This window comes from Impatiens glandulifera, chromosome 9, assembly GCF_907164915.1.
Source record: "Impatiens glandulifera chromosome 9, dImpGla2.1, whole genome shotgun sequence".
Classification (NCBI taxonomy): domain Eukaryota; kingdom Viridiplantae; phylum Streptophyta; class Magnoliopsida; order Ericales; family Balsaminaceae; genus Impatiens; species Impatiens glandulifera.
The window spans coordinates 31,402,205-31,418,417 of NC_061870.1; the positions used below are offsets into that span (position 1 = coordinate 31,402,205).

Genomic DNA, 16,213 nt, shown 5'->3' on the forward strand with positions numbered 1-16,213 from the left:
ACAACCAATTTCACAACCAATTGATGATGATAACGATGGAGAATACCGATCAAACGAATTCCGCGATTCAAGGACAAGGCTATTACTTCGACAAGCTTCTTCTAGATATGAGTCGAGACTCTAATTGTCTGGCTCGCTCTTATCGCTCTTATTATCCCACCACCTTCCCTGAAACAGTTCCCTTTCAGTGGGAGAAGCGGCCTGGATTGCCCAAGAAACTGCCACCGGAATCTGATCATGATGTTGCGATTCCACTTTCTCCTCCTCCGCTACTGCATGGATTAGGATTGGCCCTGCCACGTCTAGATCATGATCATCTGTCTTCTCGCCGTTGGACGGCTAGGTTTTGGCGGAAAATCAGTAATGCAGCAGCAGGAAAGAGCTGTAGTACTGATAGTCGACTGCCGTCATCATCAATTGACAAGAGTGACATTACTGAGGTTATCTCCAGCTCGTCAGATCTCCGGCAATTGTATGATGACTCCGATATCGGAGTAGTGGCTGCAGGTTCAAGCTTTTCTTCTAACTCTTCCTTGTCTGCCAATCATCGTTTGATGCAGGTACTTATTATGAGAACATACATTAATTAGTCTTTAAATCAAATATTTTGTTACTCTGATTTCATAATATTATTCATCATGCATGGTTGGTTCACAAAGTATTGTCATGAAAAAGAAAGGATTTTTTTGCACAAAGATGTGAGAAGATGTTCGTCAGCCAGTGATTCATCCCGGATGTACTACTGCGGAAACAATGGAGGAGATGGGGTTCCTTTTGATTGGGAAATGCAGCCTGGAAAGTCCAAAGATCCTGGAGACCAAGATGAAATCATCCCGCCCCCGACTCCTCCACCGGCAGTGCAAAGCCGTGGCCTGCCCATGCCACGCCTTGACGACCCGGATTCGTCAAAGGTCACATATTGGAAGAAAGTCAGATTGGATTCAAGTAATGTCGCTTCTTGTTTCAAGTACAAGACCAGATCGGAACCAAGGGTGGAAGAACAGATGCCATTTTGTTGCAGTCTTCGTCCATGGAAAATTGATGATGAAGAAGAAGGGATTTCTCATCTTCTACCTTCATTTCTCTTTTTCTTTAGATATAGAAAGTAGGAAGAAATTTATAGGTAAAACAAATACAAACATATCCAAGAAACTAGATATTTCCATAAAGTTTAGAATATATAGTCAGAGATTTAACAGTTTGTATAAACTATTACACTAGATTGGATGGTTCCTTCTTTTGGAAACCTTTTATCAAACATTCTTTGGGTAACCCAAAATCCTTCTTCCCCTGAATAAGTTGTTGTCTCCATGGATCATTATGCAGCTTGTAGTGTAACACCTACAGTTGGAACAGTATAAAATTACTCATTTGAAAATTTCAGAACAAAAAATCCCTCATTAAGATGATAATAACATTACCTGCATAACTGTGGAGAAGACATCGTCCTCCTTCAGTTGTGATAACGCTACATCCCTTTCAGAAACTCGTCCATATGTAGATTTCTGTCTCTCTGCTTCAAGCAAGATCGAATCTCGATATAAGAATCTCTGCCATATCTTCCTTACATTTGCCAGCTTGAATTTTATTTCCGTCTCATTGAATCCCTTCACATTTTGTTCAAGCTCTCATTCATAATGATAAATCTAGACACAAAAAAAATGCAGAGAAGCAAATTACCCTGAGAATGTTTAGCATATTTGGAATATCATCTTCGCTTATCCTAACAGAAAAATTCTCGTAACTGAGCACATTCTCATATGGCAGGAAGATCCCATCCTGAATGTAACAAGAACAAGCAATCGACCACAGTTAGTTCCCAAAATTGCAAAAACAAAATGCATTAGTAATTGTAACCTGAATAATAACAGGAATACAGCCTTGCAAAATGCTGTCTTCCATTCGACCACTCCACCCGTCTCCAGGAAAAACACCGCAAAAGATGGAACTCGCTAATTCCTTGTGATAATCTTTTGAACGAAGTGAGGTCACAATTACATCTTTTGCATGTTGTCTCCCGATATTCCCTTCCTTGTTAGGTGTTGATCCAAATTCTTCAGCCACCTTCTGTCTTATTTTCATGCTATACCTGAAAAGGACAACCAGACCCCTCAATTGGTAAGAAAAAAAACTCAAATTTCTAATAATCTAATATGTTGTAGTTGAAGTAAATTATTATTACTTACCTGGCTTCAGGTCTTCCAGATTTATAAGCTGGTCCAAGATTTCCATTGAAGTAAAACAAAGTCTTCCGCCTTTCAAGGGGCCTGAACATTTGAATCCAATTATAGTTTCCATATACTATGATTAGTTCTATGAAAAGACAATTTCCAAAAGTTAACAAATCAAAAGGCAATGACATCCTGTTGATCACACACACCAAGACCAAAACTGAGAGATCAAAGAATTAACGTCTGGTTTCTTCCAGGCTGGAAGCACTAGATCTTTATCCGGATCAAAGCAAGAATGGTTGCCTCTTCTTTCGGGTGAGATGTTGTCCCAGTTATCGGGCCAATAAGCTGTTGTAGAATAATTATGTTTCGAATTTGTGTTACCCCAATGGACTAACATCATGCTGCTCCATATCTCCTTCGGTGCGTAACATGCACCTTCATCCCATGCAAAAAACTACCAAAAATAAAATATTATTACTAATATGAAAGCATCCATCGAAAGGAATTGTTTACAAGCGCATACCCAAATGTGGTCTCTTCCAGATGAACGGTTCCAGTAAGGATATTCTGCAATAATATGATCATATGCCTTCTTATAGAATTCTAGAGTATAAGAGCTCCTTAATTTTCCATGCTTCTGAAACTTTAAGATGCATACAGTACCATAAGATTTTAACATTACACACAGTTAAAATACCTCAATGATTTAGCAATAAATAAATAAATTACATCAATTCTCAAATGAGGGGCTTCATCAGCGAGGGTAATAAGGCAAGCATCAAGAACCGGAACAAAGAAAAAGTCTGCTTCTTCACCATTTAATGTTCGATGAGCGCTAGCTAGGATACTCTCCTGAAATGCCATCTGAACATAATAAAACCAACAAAGCTTTCAGAATAGCTACTAATCAAATAGTCTAGGAACAAAACCCTGGTTTTAAAAGGTACCTGGGAACCGTATAATTCATCTGTCCATGTTGTCGCATTTTTTCGATTATATATTCGGTTCACACAATTCATCCTGTAATGCCGTCCCTGCAAAACCATAAGACAAGATTCAGTGAACTTGACTGGATTCAGATTCCAGATACAAAAATGTTTGGTAACTAAACTTAGTGAAAAACAGATTCAAAAGGATCCAAATGGGGCCAATTAATATTCAGAAATTTACCTCTAGCAATTGACTATTGAACTCTGGAGGCAAATCATATACATATATGAGGGGCCTCTTCTTTTCAACTATAGCATTGATATTTAAAATATCACCAGTAAGATTTGTATTAGCAGGGACATCAATCTGAGCTGGTCGAAGCCATCGAGGCAAATCTTTTATGGAAGGCACAACTGAGGGAATACTGCAATCTATCCCAAACCAGCCACCATCACACTGTAGAAAATAAATAACAGAATTATCGGGAAAAATAAAATTGTTAACTTATACTTTTCTATTCAGAGCATAGATCTTTTTCTTCCTGATGAAAGCTATTAAGGCATTTTCCAATTTTGGTTGGCAGTCTTAGATAATCATCACAACATGATGCAAAACCAACAAAAAGAAACTTTAAACAACGAAACATGAAGCATCATCTATACTCACATGACAAAAACCTCCACGGCAATGGCCATGTCCAGAGCATTGATTGATACAAAAACTTAGAACAGGGATCTCACAAAATTGTCCCAATTGGCCATCATATTGGCAACCACAATCCTTCTTAGTTTCGATATTTGAGGCATAAGCTTCATCTGGATCCACGTTACACCATCCTAGTTTGCTATTAATGTCTAGATCAGGCTTACCCCAGTTAACATTTTCAATACCATTAGGACCATCTGAGAGGCTGTAAAGTGAATCAAGGATTAAATAATAGTATGTTGTTTTTAAGTTATGAATAAGTTGGTGAGGATGCTTACATAATTTCAAATCCGCATGAACCAACAACAGGACGGTTAGGGTATTTTGTTTCTTTTCCACAGAAGCACTTTGCTCGTGTTGTGTCGCAGTAAGAAGGGCACATGGAGTGAACATAACGCCCATAAGGTTTACTATCTGTCTGTTCATAATTGCAACTTACTTCCACTTTCTCAGAGCATCCTTCCCCTGTTACATAAGAATCAATAAGACTAACATATTTGCTCATCGATTCTCTAGAAACACTCACCTTTATACCCAAGGAAGCATCGACATTCACCCAAATCGTAATTACAAACGCCTTGACCACTACAGTCGCTCTTGCAGCTCTTCCCCCGAATTTTCTGTCAAACAAAAAACTTACAATTTTCATATAAGAATTACTTTGCTACCACTATGACAATGAGACTAGTTTCAACAGGAAACTTGCAACAATGTTATTACCTCCACAATTTTGACCGGGTTAGAAACTGAATTACAACCTGATAACCACCGACCAATTTCTGCTCTCCAAGGAGTGCCACGGAAAACCACTACAACCTTGTTTTTGAGATTTTGCACAGCCATTCTATTTTCCTGTTCTTTTGATGACCCATTGATTGGAACACATGTGCTTTGAGCTTGCCGGAAACTTATGTAGTCAAGAGAAGGCACCACAGGTAACAAGAATAGATGAACAACCGAAACTAATGTCAGAATGGAAGCAATGGATGCCACAAGTGGCCATGAACACTTCCATTTCAGAGCAGACAACATGATAGATTGATTACTTAAGGTTTGATAAATTCTCTAAAACTGCTTTCCTATTATCAGTTTGGCCAACCAGAGAACAGACAGGCCACTGTATAGAAAGAAATCAACAAAACAAAGCAAAGCTATCAGAATCTCTCAACTGATGAAGCACGATACAAAAGAATTGTGTTTATAACTAGTTAGTTATCCCATCATTGAAACTAAAACACGCAAATTTGAATAGATCGAATGTAGAAACAACAATTGATAAGTATTGAATCAATGAGCAGCAACTTACAGTAAAAAAAGGGAAAGAAGAAGGAGTCTCTCTACCTGTTGAAGAACAAACATCAATGCCCAATGACAAAACGCAACCAAAAAGTAACATGTAATCCAAACGTTTGAAGAAAAATTCAGGAAATCAAAATCAGAATCCCAGTAACCAAAGGGTTAAAGGGAAAGAAAAACTGTAGGAAATTAATGATATTTAAAATGAACTGAAACGTGTATTTTCTGGTTTTGGCTTTCAAAGCTTATTTCATAGGATTTAACTCAAGATTTCATTTTTCTAAGACTGGTGATGTTACATGATAAGAAATTTCAAATTAAACTTATAAATAATATATAAGTAGTTATAATTATATTTAGTTGTATTAATCAAATATGTAAAGATTTATTCAGAAAATTAAACATACTTTGGTCAAAAATCTTCATAAATGAAGATAAAGTAAAAATATTTGTTAAAAAATAAATTAAAATAAAAATAAATTATTAATAAAATAAAAATTAACAGTGATTAAAGGCATTTGTACCAGTTTCCCTATTTTGTATCCCTAAAAATAATATAAAATAATAATATCCATATTTTAGAAAATCAAAATATAAATTATTCTACATCAGCTTCCTTATCTTTATCCATATATCATTTAAATATTCATTAAAACAACCAACTTCCTTATCTTTATCCATATATCATTTAAATATTCATTAAAACAACCAACTTTTCAACCACCTCAACCACTTAATTACTTATTCACAAGGTTTTAAAATATGCGGTCCGACCGGCGGTCCAACCGGTCCGACCGCGAAACGGTTTGGTGAGCGGTCCGGGTTTTATCTTCAAAACGGTTACCTTTCGAACCGGTCAAAATCCGATCCGACCGTCCGGCCTAACCTGAAAAATAAACCGGTTTTTTCCGGTTGGAAAGGTAAATTTTATAAATTTTATATAATTATTATTATAATATTATTATAATAATATTTAATTATTTCTTTGTTAGTACTATTCACTTATTCAATCTATTGAGCTATGACTTTAAGTCTATATTATTAAATTATTACTTTTTATTTTTTTGTTTTTACTTTTGTTTTGCTTTTTTCTTTGTTTAGTTATTACTTATTAATTTATTAATTATTACAATAAAGAGAAACAGATAAAAGAAAGAATTATATATATAATTATTAAATTTAGTTATTATTAAATTTTATTGACAATTATTAAGTTCAATGAGTATTTTTTTATATGCCTAACTAATTTATGTATTAATATATTTAAATTTATTTTTTAAAAAAGAAAAAAAAAATCCGGTTCAACCAGCGGTTTAACCGGTTGAACCGATCGGACCGAAGTACACCACAAAAACCGGGTTGATGACCGAAACGGTTTTCAAAACCTTGCTTATTCATATATATTTAAATATTTATTGTTAGTCATGAAAGAGAAAATATATTATTTTATTATTTAGGGATGCTACAGTAATCCCTAAATATAAGGATTTATTGTTCATCATCCCTAAAAAATTATAAGGATAGGAAATTTGATAAAACATTTTTTTTACAACTTGTATGTTATTTATCTTTATAATAAAGATAGAACACATTTTAAGGATTCTGTTACTAATGCCCTAAGAAACACTTATTTAGTTAATTTAAAATAACTATCGTGTTACTTTTCTAAGTAAAATACAAAAAGAAATTAGGATTTGGGATTCTTTATCAAAATATATTTCCTTTACATACCTCAAATTGTCGAAATTGGACATGAGATTATACAACCACCAATTTTTTTGTTTCAAGGATCAAACTTGTTCCGATTTTTGTGTTTAAAGGATAAAACTTGTTCCATTAATCTATTTAGTCCAGATTATACATAATTTGCTATAAATTTTTCGAATTACAACTCAAAAAAACATTCAGATCTAGAGCAGCACAATAAGATTTTGATATCATATTTTAGGAACCAAGCAAAAACAGACAATATCTTTATTTATAACTGGGGATTATACTTGTTTGTATACATACATACATACAGGCAATTGAGGATCTATATATAATTCAACTATATATAAGTGATCTGAATTCCAGAATCTTGCTTTGACCTAAGAACAAGTAGCCAATTGATCATGGTGTACTAAAGTTATGTGACTAGTTTGATGATCCAAAGTCTCCCTCACAGCCCTATAAAGCTCCACCCAAGATGAAGAAGAAGATGATGATGATGATGAAGAAGGATTATTATTACTATTATCATCATCCCACAAGAAGAAAGTAGGGTTTGGACTAGCTGGACATGCAGCAACAAAATCAAGAACAGATGCTGCCGGCTTCAAATTCTGAGGGAAATTAAAAGCTAAATTATCAACTTTGTGCTCATAAATTTTACCATTTCTGTCCAGTTTATACCGTGAGGTACCCTGAAATTGGCCTTTTGCCTCCCATGGAACTCTAGGAACACCCCTCAAGTTCCATCTTATCAGTATCATGTTCTCAGATGGCTGCCAAACTCTAAGAACATCGATTGCTATCTCTCTAAACAGAATCCGACCATGAAAACGTAAAGCCCAGAATATCAATTTGTATTTCTCAATTCCTGTAAACGTGTTCAAAGGGTCCACGAAAGTCACATCATCCCTGTCAAACAACAAGTAATTTAGCAAAATTGTTGATACAACAAATGAAGGAAAAAAGATGATTCATGCCTGTATATATCGTAGTTGAGGTCCTTGACGAAGATTAAAGGGATGTCCTCACGAAGTGTCCTGACTGCTAGGCCGAGATTAACGTAGAAGTCATTTCTGTGTTGGGTTTCCTTCTTATTGTTGTCTTCTTCGTCGACGGAGGAATATGAAGTAGTACAATTAGGGTTTTGTAGGACCTGGGTAACTTTGAGTTGGGGAAGAAGAGTGGGTGATGTTTTGGTGGGGTGAGGATGAGAATGGAAACACAAAGAAAAAGCTGATTGCTGCTGAGAAACGCCATTGGAATGGAGGAGAGTGGATGATGAAAGATTGGCCAGAAGATAAGCCATTACTCCACGCCGTGATTATTGCTTCCAGATTTTCAGGTCATCCCTTCTCCAGCGCCCAGCGAAAGGAGATGTGGAAGCAAATGACAAGACTTCGATTTTGAGTGGTTTTCCACACTTTGTTTTTTCTTTTTTTTCTTTCTTTTTTTGCTGTCACTGTTTGAAATAATATTATCACATTATTTGTTAAATTAATTCAAAGATTATAATAAGTTTGATCAAATTAAAGAAGTTTAGTGTTTTAAGTGTTCACTGAATTCAATATATAGAATAAATTTATAATAAATTCATTATAATCTTCTTAGTTTTAATTCCGATCTTTGAGTCAAATGAATTGAATAGAATCATGGGGTGGACGATCTGAAAAAAAAAAAAGTTTTCAAAAGAAAAAATTATGATCGTCGTTTCCGTGTAAAAGCAAATTCTCCAAATTGATGACCAACCTTCACTTCCATGATCATACAACTAACCAGAGTTTTTCCATTGTAAATTCGTAAGAGCAATCCAACTAACCAGAGTTTTTCCATTGTAAATTTGTAAGAGCAATCAACTAATTAAGGAGAAATAGAAGATCTATGTGACCAATTTTTTTTCCTGTACAAAAGAAGATCATGCATCAACAAAACAACCCTTCTATATAGATCGACGAGGCATGAACTCATAATTTCTACGCTCATACTCCTACTTTTTGAAATGAAAGAAGATAAAGTACGATCGTCTCAAAAAATTACGTTACACGCGTGTATTTCAATTTTAAAAATAAGAAAATTGGTTTGGGATGAGAATTTTTTGATTCTTATATATTTTTTTCTCTTCAACTTGTAACATTTGATTTGTCATTTTTTTTTTATTTTTTTTTTATAATTATAGCAAATGAAAAATCTAAATTAACTATCTTTTGATTGTGAATTTAAGTTATTCATAACTTCCCAAACTCTTGGCAAAAATAATCTTAATTTAAGTTCAAACAAAATAATAGTAATAAAATTAACTTAAAACAAACAAACTATGATAAATTATATAATTAAACACCAACTCTATTAAGATGATACTTGAGACCTGACCTGGTTAAGAAAAAGATTAAATAACACTAATACATATTCAACCTACAACAGTGTAAGTCGGACGTGCATAAAAGTTGTTCTTTTGTTACAACAACTGCGTTTAAAAAAGAGGTTCCAAATTTAACCCTACACAACATAAATATTTGAAAGAGTTGAGTGAGAAATCATAACTAGATCCGTAGGTATTTACCACTCATTGGGCGGGCATATATAGAAACCATGGGCAAAAAGTTGTGATATTTTAGTGTGGTTTATCATTTTGTGTAGTTGGCGAAGGCTCCACAACATTCTTGGGCTTAATATTAGATGGGGCTGAAACCTTGGCTGGATTTGAGCGCTCGGACTGAGAGAATTGAATCAAGATCTGCATGAGAAATGTAACCACACCCAATCCGATTGCTGATACACCGATACCTTTCCATGAGGATAGAAGGTTCGACCACTGCATGAATTTAATTGCCCCAAACACAAGCAGACATGCCCACGACACAATCACCTGCGCCATTTGTTTATTTGTTTGTTCATACAAGATATATATCAATGATCACTACCCACACACATACAAAAGAAAAATTACAGATTACTACAGAATCTAGGATATCTCACCACAAGAGAAATGAGTGGACGTCCCATATTTTGTTTTTGATCCGGGAATGTATCATCCTCGTTATGCTTGTCCAACATTTTATCCTGTAGTTAGACCAAAACATTGTAAGCTACAAATCGAGGAGCTGAGGACTAGATAACAAATATCGATTTTTTTCTATTTTCATGTTCAGATTAAGCCATAATTTATGTCTAAGAATGTTTCCATGCATAATAAGGTCCTTTAAGGTAGCTTGGGAGTTTTTTTATTTGATAGGGTTAATTTTTTGTATTCATTAATAAATTGTCATAATGGGTTTTTTCTCTCAGAAAATAAAAACTACTTACTCATATATCCCAAATAATACTGTTAAATATAGAAAATAGAATGATAGTATAAGATGAAGCAAATAACCTTCTCAATAAATATGTCTCTACACCATTGTGCAACTTCATCTTCTGTTCCAGGCAAATCCTTCATCAAATGACGCTTCAGATGCACATTAACCTGTAGTTTAAAGTCATTTATTAGGGAATACTGCCCTGTCTCGTCATAATGCCAGAATTCAATGTTATTTCTTTATCTTGAAACAAAAGAACTAACTTTATTCAACACATATGATACAATATCATCTAAAAGCCTTTTATATATATATATGCCTTCTCTACACAATTCTACACCTACCTATATTTACAAGAATGCCCTAAACTATTCTACTTATTACTTACATACTAGCCAACGCCTTGTTTCCCTTTTTAAGTTTTTAGCCAATAATAGAACCGTAGGTGTAGCAAGTACCGACAGTTTAGTAATTGAAAAGGTCATGGTCCTGACCATTACAAGGTAGGGTCTTTTTTGGAAAGGTGCAAACTGAGACCTTACAAGATAAGCTACACATTCATTAGGATGGATCCGTAACCTAAAAATATATAAGTATCTGGTTCCAATTTTCAAACATAGATTCAACATGCTTACCACAGATGGCTGCCCCTTGAAGAGTCCTAACATTGTGGGTGGAGGAGAAGTTTTAGGTATGGCAACTGTTACTTCATAGACCGCAGGAACAAAAGAGCGCATATGAGTTACAGCAGAAACAAACCCCTGAAGACACCAGGCAAAAATTAGAAAAAAAAATAAATAATTGTGAAGCCATAATCCATAAAATACCTTAAGCCAATCTAGAAGCATCATGATGAATGATTTCAGGAATAAAGAACAAAAGAACACCTTTCAGGCAAAAAAAAAAGGAAGAACAAGAAAAATCCTGAATAGAATAGGAGATGGGAAGTAGTGCAGTTATAGACTATCACCAACATGGATATCATTAACCCAAAGCAACAATAAGAAAACAAATTAATGATGTTTCGTCTGTTGGATCCAAGGTAGAGCTCAAGATTAATGGAAAAATCTGAATACGTGATTACTGGCTAATTTATATCTAATGACAAAGATGCGTAAGAAAAAAAACAAAGCAAGAGATGGGTAAAAACTGTAGCGAAGCAGTAATGAAATCGTCATCATGTAGACACTTATTGTTCCTACCATCACATAAGCATAGGCCTATTTAGATCCAGAAACAAAGGAGGTGACAGATGCATACAGTCAAAGCTATATATAATTATAGAAGTTGTAGAATTCCAGATGATCAAAGAAGAAACTTTCACCATATGTCAAATTTAAAGCATCAGTTTCTGTTTTAGGTTCAAACCTTAGTACGAGGGATCAAAACATTTCTTGGAACTGGCAATCCCATTGAAGCAGCATACTCTTGAGCAGCCAAAAGCTTTGCCTTTGTGAAGCGAGTACCCTCCACAAAAAGTGCCAACCAAAATGGCTGAGGGAAATCACTCAGTCGCTGAAGACCTGTCTGTAGAGCAACCAAATAATGTCAATTAATGAATGTACTGAGACAACACCTTGTCAATATGCTGCAAGTGAGAGGAAGGCATGTGCAGCTCATGCACTAAGAAACCACTTGATAATTTATACCTTTAATGTACTTTCATCTTTAGCCCAGTTTCTTTCGAGAAATAGATATTCAGAAAACCACATTGACCAACCTATTACCTGAGGAAACAAGACTTTATCTTATCTTGGAGGTAAATAGTATCAGGTATTTGGACAGAATTACACAAATAAAAAATATGAGATAAAGAAAGAATATTAGATCAACAACCAAGACTAGAAAATCAATCATTTAAAGTTTTGCTTCATTGTATCATGCATTCAAAACAAATCCATGTGTGCAGTGGCAAGAAATGGTTCATTCTACTAAATTAAAAAAAGAAGTATAAGTGTCCAGATGTATTATGTTCATTTATTTTTGTGTTTACAGAAGATAGCCCTGCTGCACCTCACTTACAGAAATCAACTCCTAAGTCCTGTGCCTTTCATAAGTCAAGTGAGTTGCCACTAATCAAATCGCGGAAAATATTTGAAGGACTTTCAAATGGTCGTCTCTTTTAAATATGTAAGCAACCTGTGAAGGTGAAATCTTACTGGAAGAAGTTTTGATGATTTCTTCATGACAGCTAGTGCACTCCCAAGGCAGCCTGATCTCTGTTATAGTATACAACTACACATTAAAAACAGGAAAAAACAAACATGATAATTCACAAATATCAGCAGTAAATCGTTTTAAGGAAAGATCATATAAATGAGTACAATGATCACAGTTTAAATTATTAAGTTTGTAAGCCTTTGTAAGCAACAAATAAAGTATATGCCTTTTCAATCCCAAGTACCTGAGCCAAAATCCATCCAACGAGCCAATCTATATCACTTTTGTGATTACATATGACAAGTGCATGCTCTTCCCCTGAAAATGTCCCAATATAAGAACAATGTTAGCCACAGCCAATCCAAATTGAATACAATAACCTTTTCCCATACTATGAAGCAAATTAGGCTTCAAAATAGCAAGATAAAAAGTAAGACATACCCATTTTCCTAAAAGTTTCTGAATCTGTGAAAAGATTAATCTGCATTAGAAAGAGTTCACTATGAGAGGCAATCGAGTTTGTAAAGTAATGTACTCTTGACCATCAAAATCACTTGATTTACAGAAACTAAAAAATTCAAACAGAACAGAAAACATTTTTTTCTTTTTGAATAACAAAAAGCATTTAATCTATAGGTTACAGTTACTTAACGTTATCATAGTAACCTATGGAAAACAGGGAAAGGGCATGCTGCCTCATCTTAGTTAAGACTGAAAAGCAGTTTACTTATGCAAAGATAACATTTGCACCCAAAACATCCTCGGTCTCAAGGAAAGCCAAAAAATGGTAAAAATAATAGGATCTTTCTTATTAGCATAATCTAAAAGACATCTAAGTTTGATCTTAAGCTGGTGAATACTTTCTCACTTAGCCTTGACATGGTTTACTCATTTAAGGATGACAATATTGAAACATGAAACTAATAGGTTAAACATTCCAAGAAACTAAGTCATTTCCAATCAATCATTTTTAAGCCTGTTTAAACCAAATTTAGTTTCAATGTACATTAAAAGCCTGAATCAAACAGCAAATTCTTTCTTTCTCTCAGCCCTTAGTAGATTACAACATCAGTAAAAAAAACCTTAATAAAAAGAATGCATAAAAATCATCTATTGTAATAAGGGTTTTCCCCTCACCTGAACCCCTGACCACCAATCTACAAGCCAAACCAGCTGCAACCACAACAGCTCTGCAACCACTCTATTGATCCTTCTGTGAGTGTTCTTTGAAAATGGTCGAACAAGAACGAAGCAAATTGCCTGAAATTAAAATCAGCCATGTAATTCCATCAAATCCATTATTTTCCCACTATAGCAGTTCTTCTTCTTATCATAATCTGAAATCAGGCATAAGGAGAAAAACTGTGTACAACTTCGCATAATATAGAGTAATAATTTGAAACAACAATACAAAATGTGGAAGAAATTGGGTTCTAATCAAATCAAATCTACAGTATAAGCTTAGAATGCACGGTTACCTGCAAAAGATTAACCACGAGACCGGAGATGAGAAAAAGAACACCGAGCGGGACGATAACAGCTGCCGCTGCAATTGCTGCCATGTTCGTAGCAAATGAAGATGGGTTGTAGAGAGAGAAGCAAGAGGTGGGATGATTCTATAGCGAGATCATAGATGAACGTAAATGGTGGTGATATACTCTATAGAGATGAAAGGGCTCTAGCCAGACCAGACAGACAGAGGTTAATCGTTGTAAACCTGTACATTCCCAATCTCATACTTCACGACATGTGCCTGTATTAAATAGGTATAATTTAATTTTGATCCATTTCTTTATTTCTATCCTTTAACTTAATACAATTGTTTTCATTTTACCCTAACTTGATTTTGATCAACATAAAAAAAATTAATAAATTAAAAAAATATATATTGTCATGTTTGGGAAATGACCAGAAAGAAAACAATACCACAAAAATGTCCCAAATATTGGGACGATGTTCTTGACAAAAATTTCTCAAACATGATTATTTTTTAGATATATATGTTTTTTATTTCTTACGCACTTGTGATAGAGTACATGAGATTCATGTTCTTATTTTCGTTATATATATATATTGTCTTTCATCTCTCATTTTTAAATTATATGTCAAATAAAAGTATATTTTCCAAATTTATAAACTAATATCCACTAATTTAAATCATTATTATTTGTAATTTTGTATGAACCAAACTATTAATATCAATTATTACCAGTTTTTCTTTATTTTTTATATTATTACCGTTTAGTTTATATAATTTAACATACTTTGTATGAAAAAATAAAAAAAACTAAGGTTATAAACATGCTTTTTAAGAATAGATCTATATAGAGATTGTAATGAGTTTAAACCCACTTTAAAAAAAATTGTTATTATTTTTCAAATTTGTATGTATCACAATTTTCTTTTATAAATAATAATAATTTTCTATAGTTTTTTTTTGGAAAAAAAATTTTCTATAGTTATCGATTAATTGATAAGAACATATGTTTTATTCTCACTGAAAACACATAAAAGCAGAAAAACACAATAGGAGGATGTCCTGCTTCAAAAAAATATATATATATTCATTAATAAAATAACTTTTGATATAGTTTCTTGAATTCTGAATACAATTCAACTTTTTAATATTAGTTATCTAAAACAAAAGATCTTATCTCTTAGGTTTAGATGGAGTGTTTTATTTGTTTCTATTATTTTTATTTTGTTCAAAACTCAACCTTTTTTTCAAGAGCTAATGAACACCAAAGATGTGGGTTGCGTGAAGAAATGGACCTCAAACAAGGCTTAAATAATGAAACTTGTCCCAATTAAGGAATGAAAACAAGCATTGTCCTTGGGCCCAACACTTGGTGTTTGTTACACAAACTCAGTTGATAGTTTGGAATCAGCTACCCATACAAATAGTTATTAAAATATAATATTATTCTTTTTATTTTTTAAATTAAAATATAATCAATTCATATAAAAGTTAATAAAAATAGTTGTTAAATAATTAATAACTAGTTAAGTTATTAAATAAGCTTTAGAGAATTTACTAAGATGCTCATATGGCTTTAATTCACCCAAACAAAAATTAAATTTTTTTATTTTTTTTACGGTAAAAATTGTGACATGTGACTTGCCTTTAATTTTATATTTTTAAAATTTATTTCACTATTTATTTCTCTAATTACAAAATGCAAAACTCACATTTAATCACTTATATTATTAATAACTTTTCTTATATTATTTAACGACTTCAACCATTATTGAACAACTCATAGTATTTTGGGTCGCCTTAAAAAAAAAAAAAATCTCAAACTATAATTTCTGGATTGTAACTAGCTACCCTTAGTTATCTATTACCATTAGTTATCTATTATAGGTTAAAAAAATCATTATTATGTTAATTAAAATGATCATGTACAAAATTATTTTTAAAAGGCATTAAATCCACCTCCTTTTCTCTTCACCTGAAAAAGTCAGTCGAAGTCTCTGCCACCCTATTAAATTATATGAGTTAAATTTTTAATAATTTATTTTAAATTAATAAATAAAATTAAATATTAGCAAAAATAAAGTAATAAATTTGAGATTATTATATATATGAAATTATAGAAAGAATACAAAAAATTACCAGCCAACCAAAAAAAATATATATATAATGAAAAAAAAGAATATATGGAAAATGATAACCCACTTGTAATTAAGAAATAAAAAGACTATTCGATGCTTGGCAAAAAGAAAGCAAAAATAGGATCAATATGTGCTAATATCACAACATAAAAATAGACATGATTACGACATTATCACTTAAAACGAGTAGCCGTTGTCCGATTGAGCCATAATTGAGTGACATGTAACAATAAAGCTACCTTCATATGACAACATTATTTCGACACTCTCTCGCTCATCCTTTATTATCACCAATATATACCCTATAAGTCAATTAAATGCACACCT

The 16,213-nt window shown here is 33.2% G+C and overlaps 4 protein-coding genes across 4 annotated transcripts; 1 reads left to right on the top strand and 3 right to left on the bottom strand.

Annotated features, from left to right (window-relative positions):
• Positions 1-638: 638 nt before the first annotated feature.
• Positions 639-1,268, top strand: LOC124914761. Its single transcript, XM_047455369.1, has one exon. It carries the CDS (start codon positions 639-641, stop codon positions 1,107-1,109), a length of 471 nt encoding a protein of 156 aa, XP_047311325.1. The 3' UTR covers positions 1,110-1,268.
• LOC124914762 lies at positions 1,145-4,898 on the bottom strand. Its single transcript, XM_047455370.1, has 14 exons — positions 4,530-4,898; positions 4,336-4,429; positions 4,088-4,274; positions 3,771-4,014; positions 3,345-3,560; positions 3,122-3,208; positions 2,904-3,038; positions 2,698-2,817; positions 2,381-2,628; positions 2,187-2,267; positions 1,858-2,089; positions 1,681-1,779; positions 1,422-1,607; positions 1,145-1,341 (listed from the first exon to the last, which is right to left on the bottom strand). Exons 1-14 carry the CDS (start codon positions 4,839-4,841, stop codon positions 1,213-1,215), a joined length of 2,370 nt encoding a protein of 789 aa, XP_047311326.1. The 5' UTR covers positions 4,842-4,898; the 3' UTR covers positions 1,145-1,212.
• Positions 4,899-7,018: 2,120 nt separating this feature from the next.
• On the bottom strand, positions 7,019-8,213 carry LOC124914759. The gene is made up of 2 exons (XM_047455367.1): positions 7,796-8,213; positions 7,019-7,727 (listed from the first exon to the last, which is right to left on the bottom strand). The coding sequence occupies exons 1-2, from the start codon at positions 8,122-8,124 to the stop codon at positions 7,196-7,198; spliced, it is 861 nt and encodes a 286-aa protein (XP_047311323.1). The 5' UTR covers positions 8,125-8,213; the 3' UTR covers positions 7,019-7,195.
• Positions 8,214-9,129: 916 nt separating this feature from the next.
• On the bottom strand, positions 9,130-13,994 carry LOC124914757 (1-acyl-sn-glycerol-3-phosphate acyltransferase 2-like). Its single transcript, XM_047455364.1, has 11 exons — positions 13,750-13,994; positions 13,409-13,531; positions 12,713-12,752; positions 12,516-12,589; positions 12,271-12,330; positions 11,761-11,838; positions 11,480-11,638; positions 10,747-10,872; positions 10,186-10,278; positions 9,792-9,875; positions 9,130-9,681 (listed from the first exon to the last, which is right to left on the bottom strand). Exons 1-11 carry the CDS (start codon positions 13,831-13,833, stop codon positions 9,427-9,429), a joined length of 1,176 nt encoding a protein of 391 aa, XP_047311320.1. The 5' UTR covers positions 13,834-13,994; the 3' UTR covers positions 9,130-9,426.
• Positions 13,995-16,213: the final 2,219 nt, after the last annotated feature.

Coding starts and splice junctions, on each gene's coding strand:
- LOC124914761 (XM_047455369.1), top strand. CDS start 639: ATGCATGGTTGGTTCACAAAGTATTGTCATGAAAAAGAAAGGATTTTT.
- LOC124914762 (XM_047455370.1), bottom strand. CDS start 4,841: ATGTTGTCTGCTCTGAAATGGAAGTGTTCATGGCCACTTGTGGCATCC. Junction 3,209..3,344: donor TCAATAGTCAATTGCTAGAG/GTAAATTTCTGA, acceptor ATGGTTTTGCAG/GGACGGCATTACAGGATGAA. Junction 1,608..1,680: donor ATATGCTAAACATTCTCAGG/GTAATTTGCTTC, acceptor CAAAATGTGAAG/GGATTCAATGAGACGGAAAT.
- LOC124914759 (XM_047455367.1), bottom strand. CDS start 8,124: ATGGCTTATCTTCTGGCCAATCTTTCATCATCCACTCTCCTCCATTCC. Junction 7,728..7,795: donor CTCAACTACGATATATACAG/GCATGAATCATC, acceptor GTTGTTTGACAG/GGATGATGTGACTTTCGTGG.
- LOC124914757 (XM_047455364.1), bottom strand. CDS start 13,833: ATGGCAGCAATTGCAGCGGCAGCTGTTATCGTCCCGCTCGGTGTTCTT. Junction 12,753..13,408: donor ATTGGTGGTCAGGGGTTCAG/GTGAGGGGAAAA, acceptor TTTCTAATGCAG/ATTAATCTTTTCACAGATTC. Junction 9,876..10,185: donor GAGACATATTTATTGAGAAG/GTTATTTGCTTC, acceptor GTCTAACTACAG/GATAAAATGTTGGACAAGCA.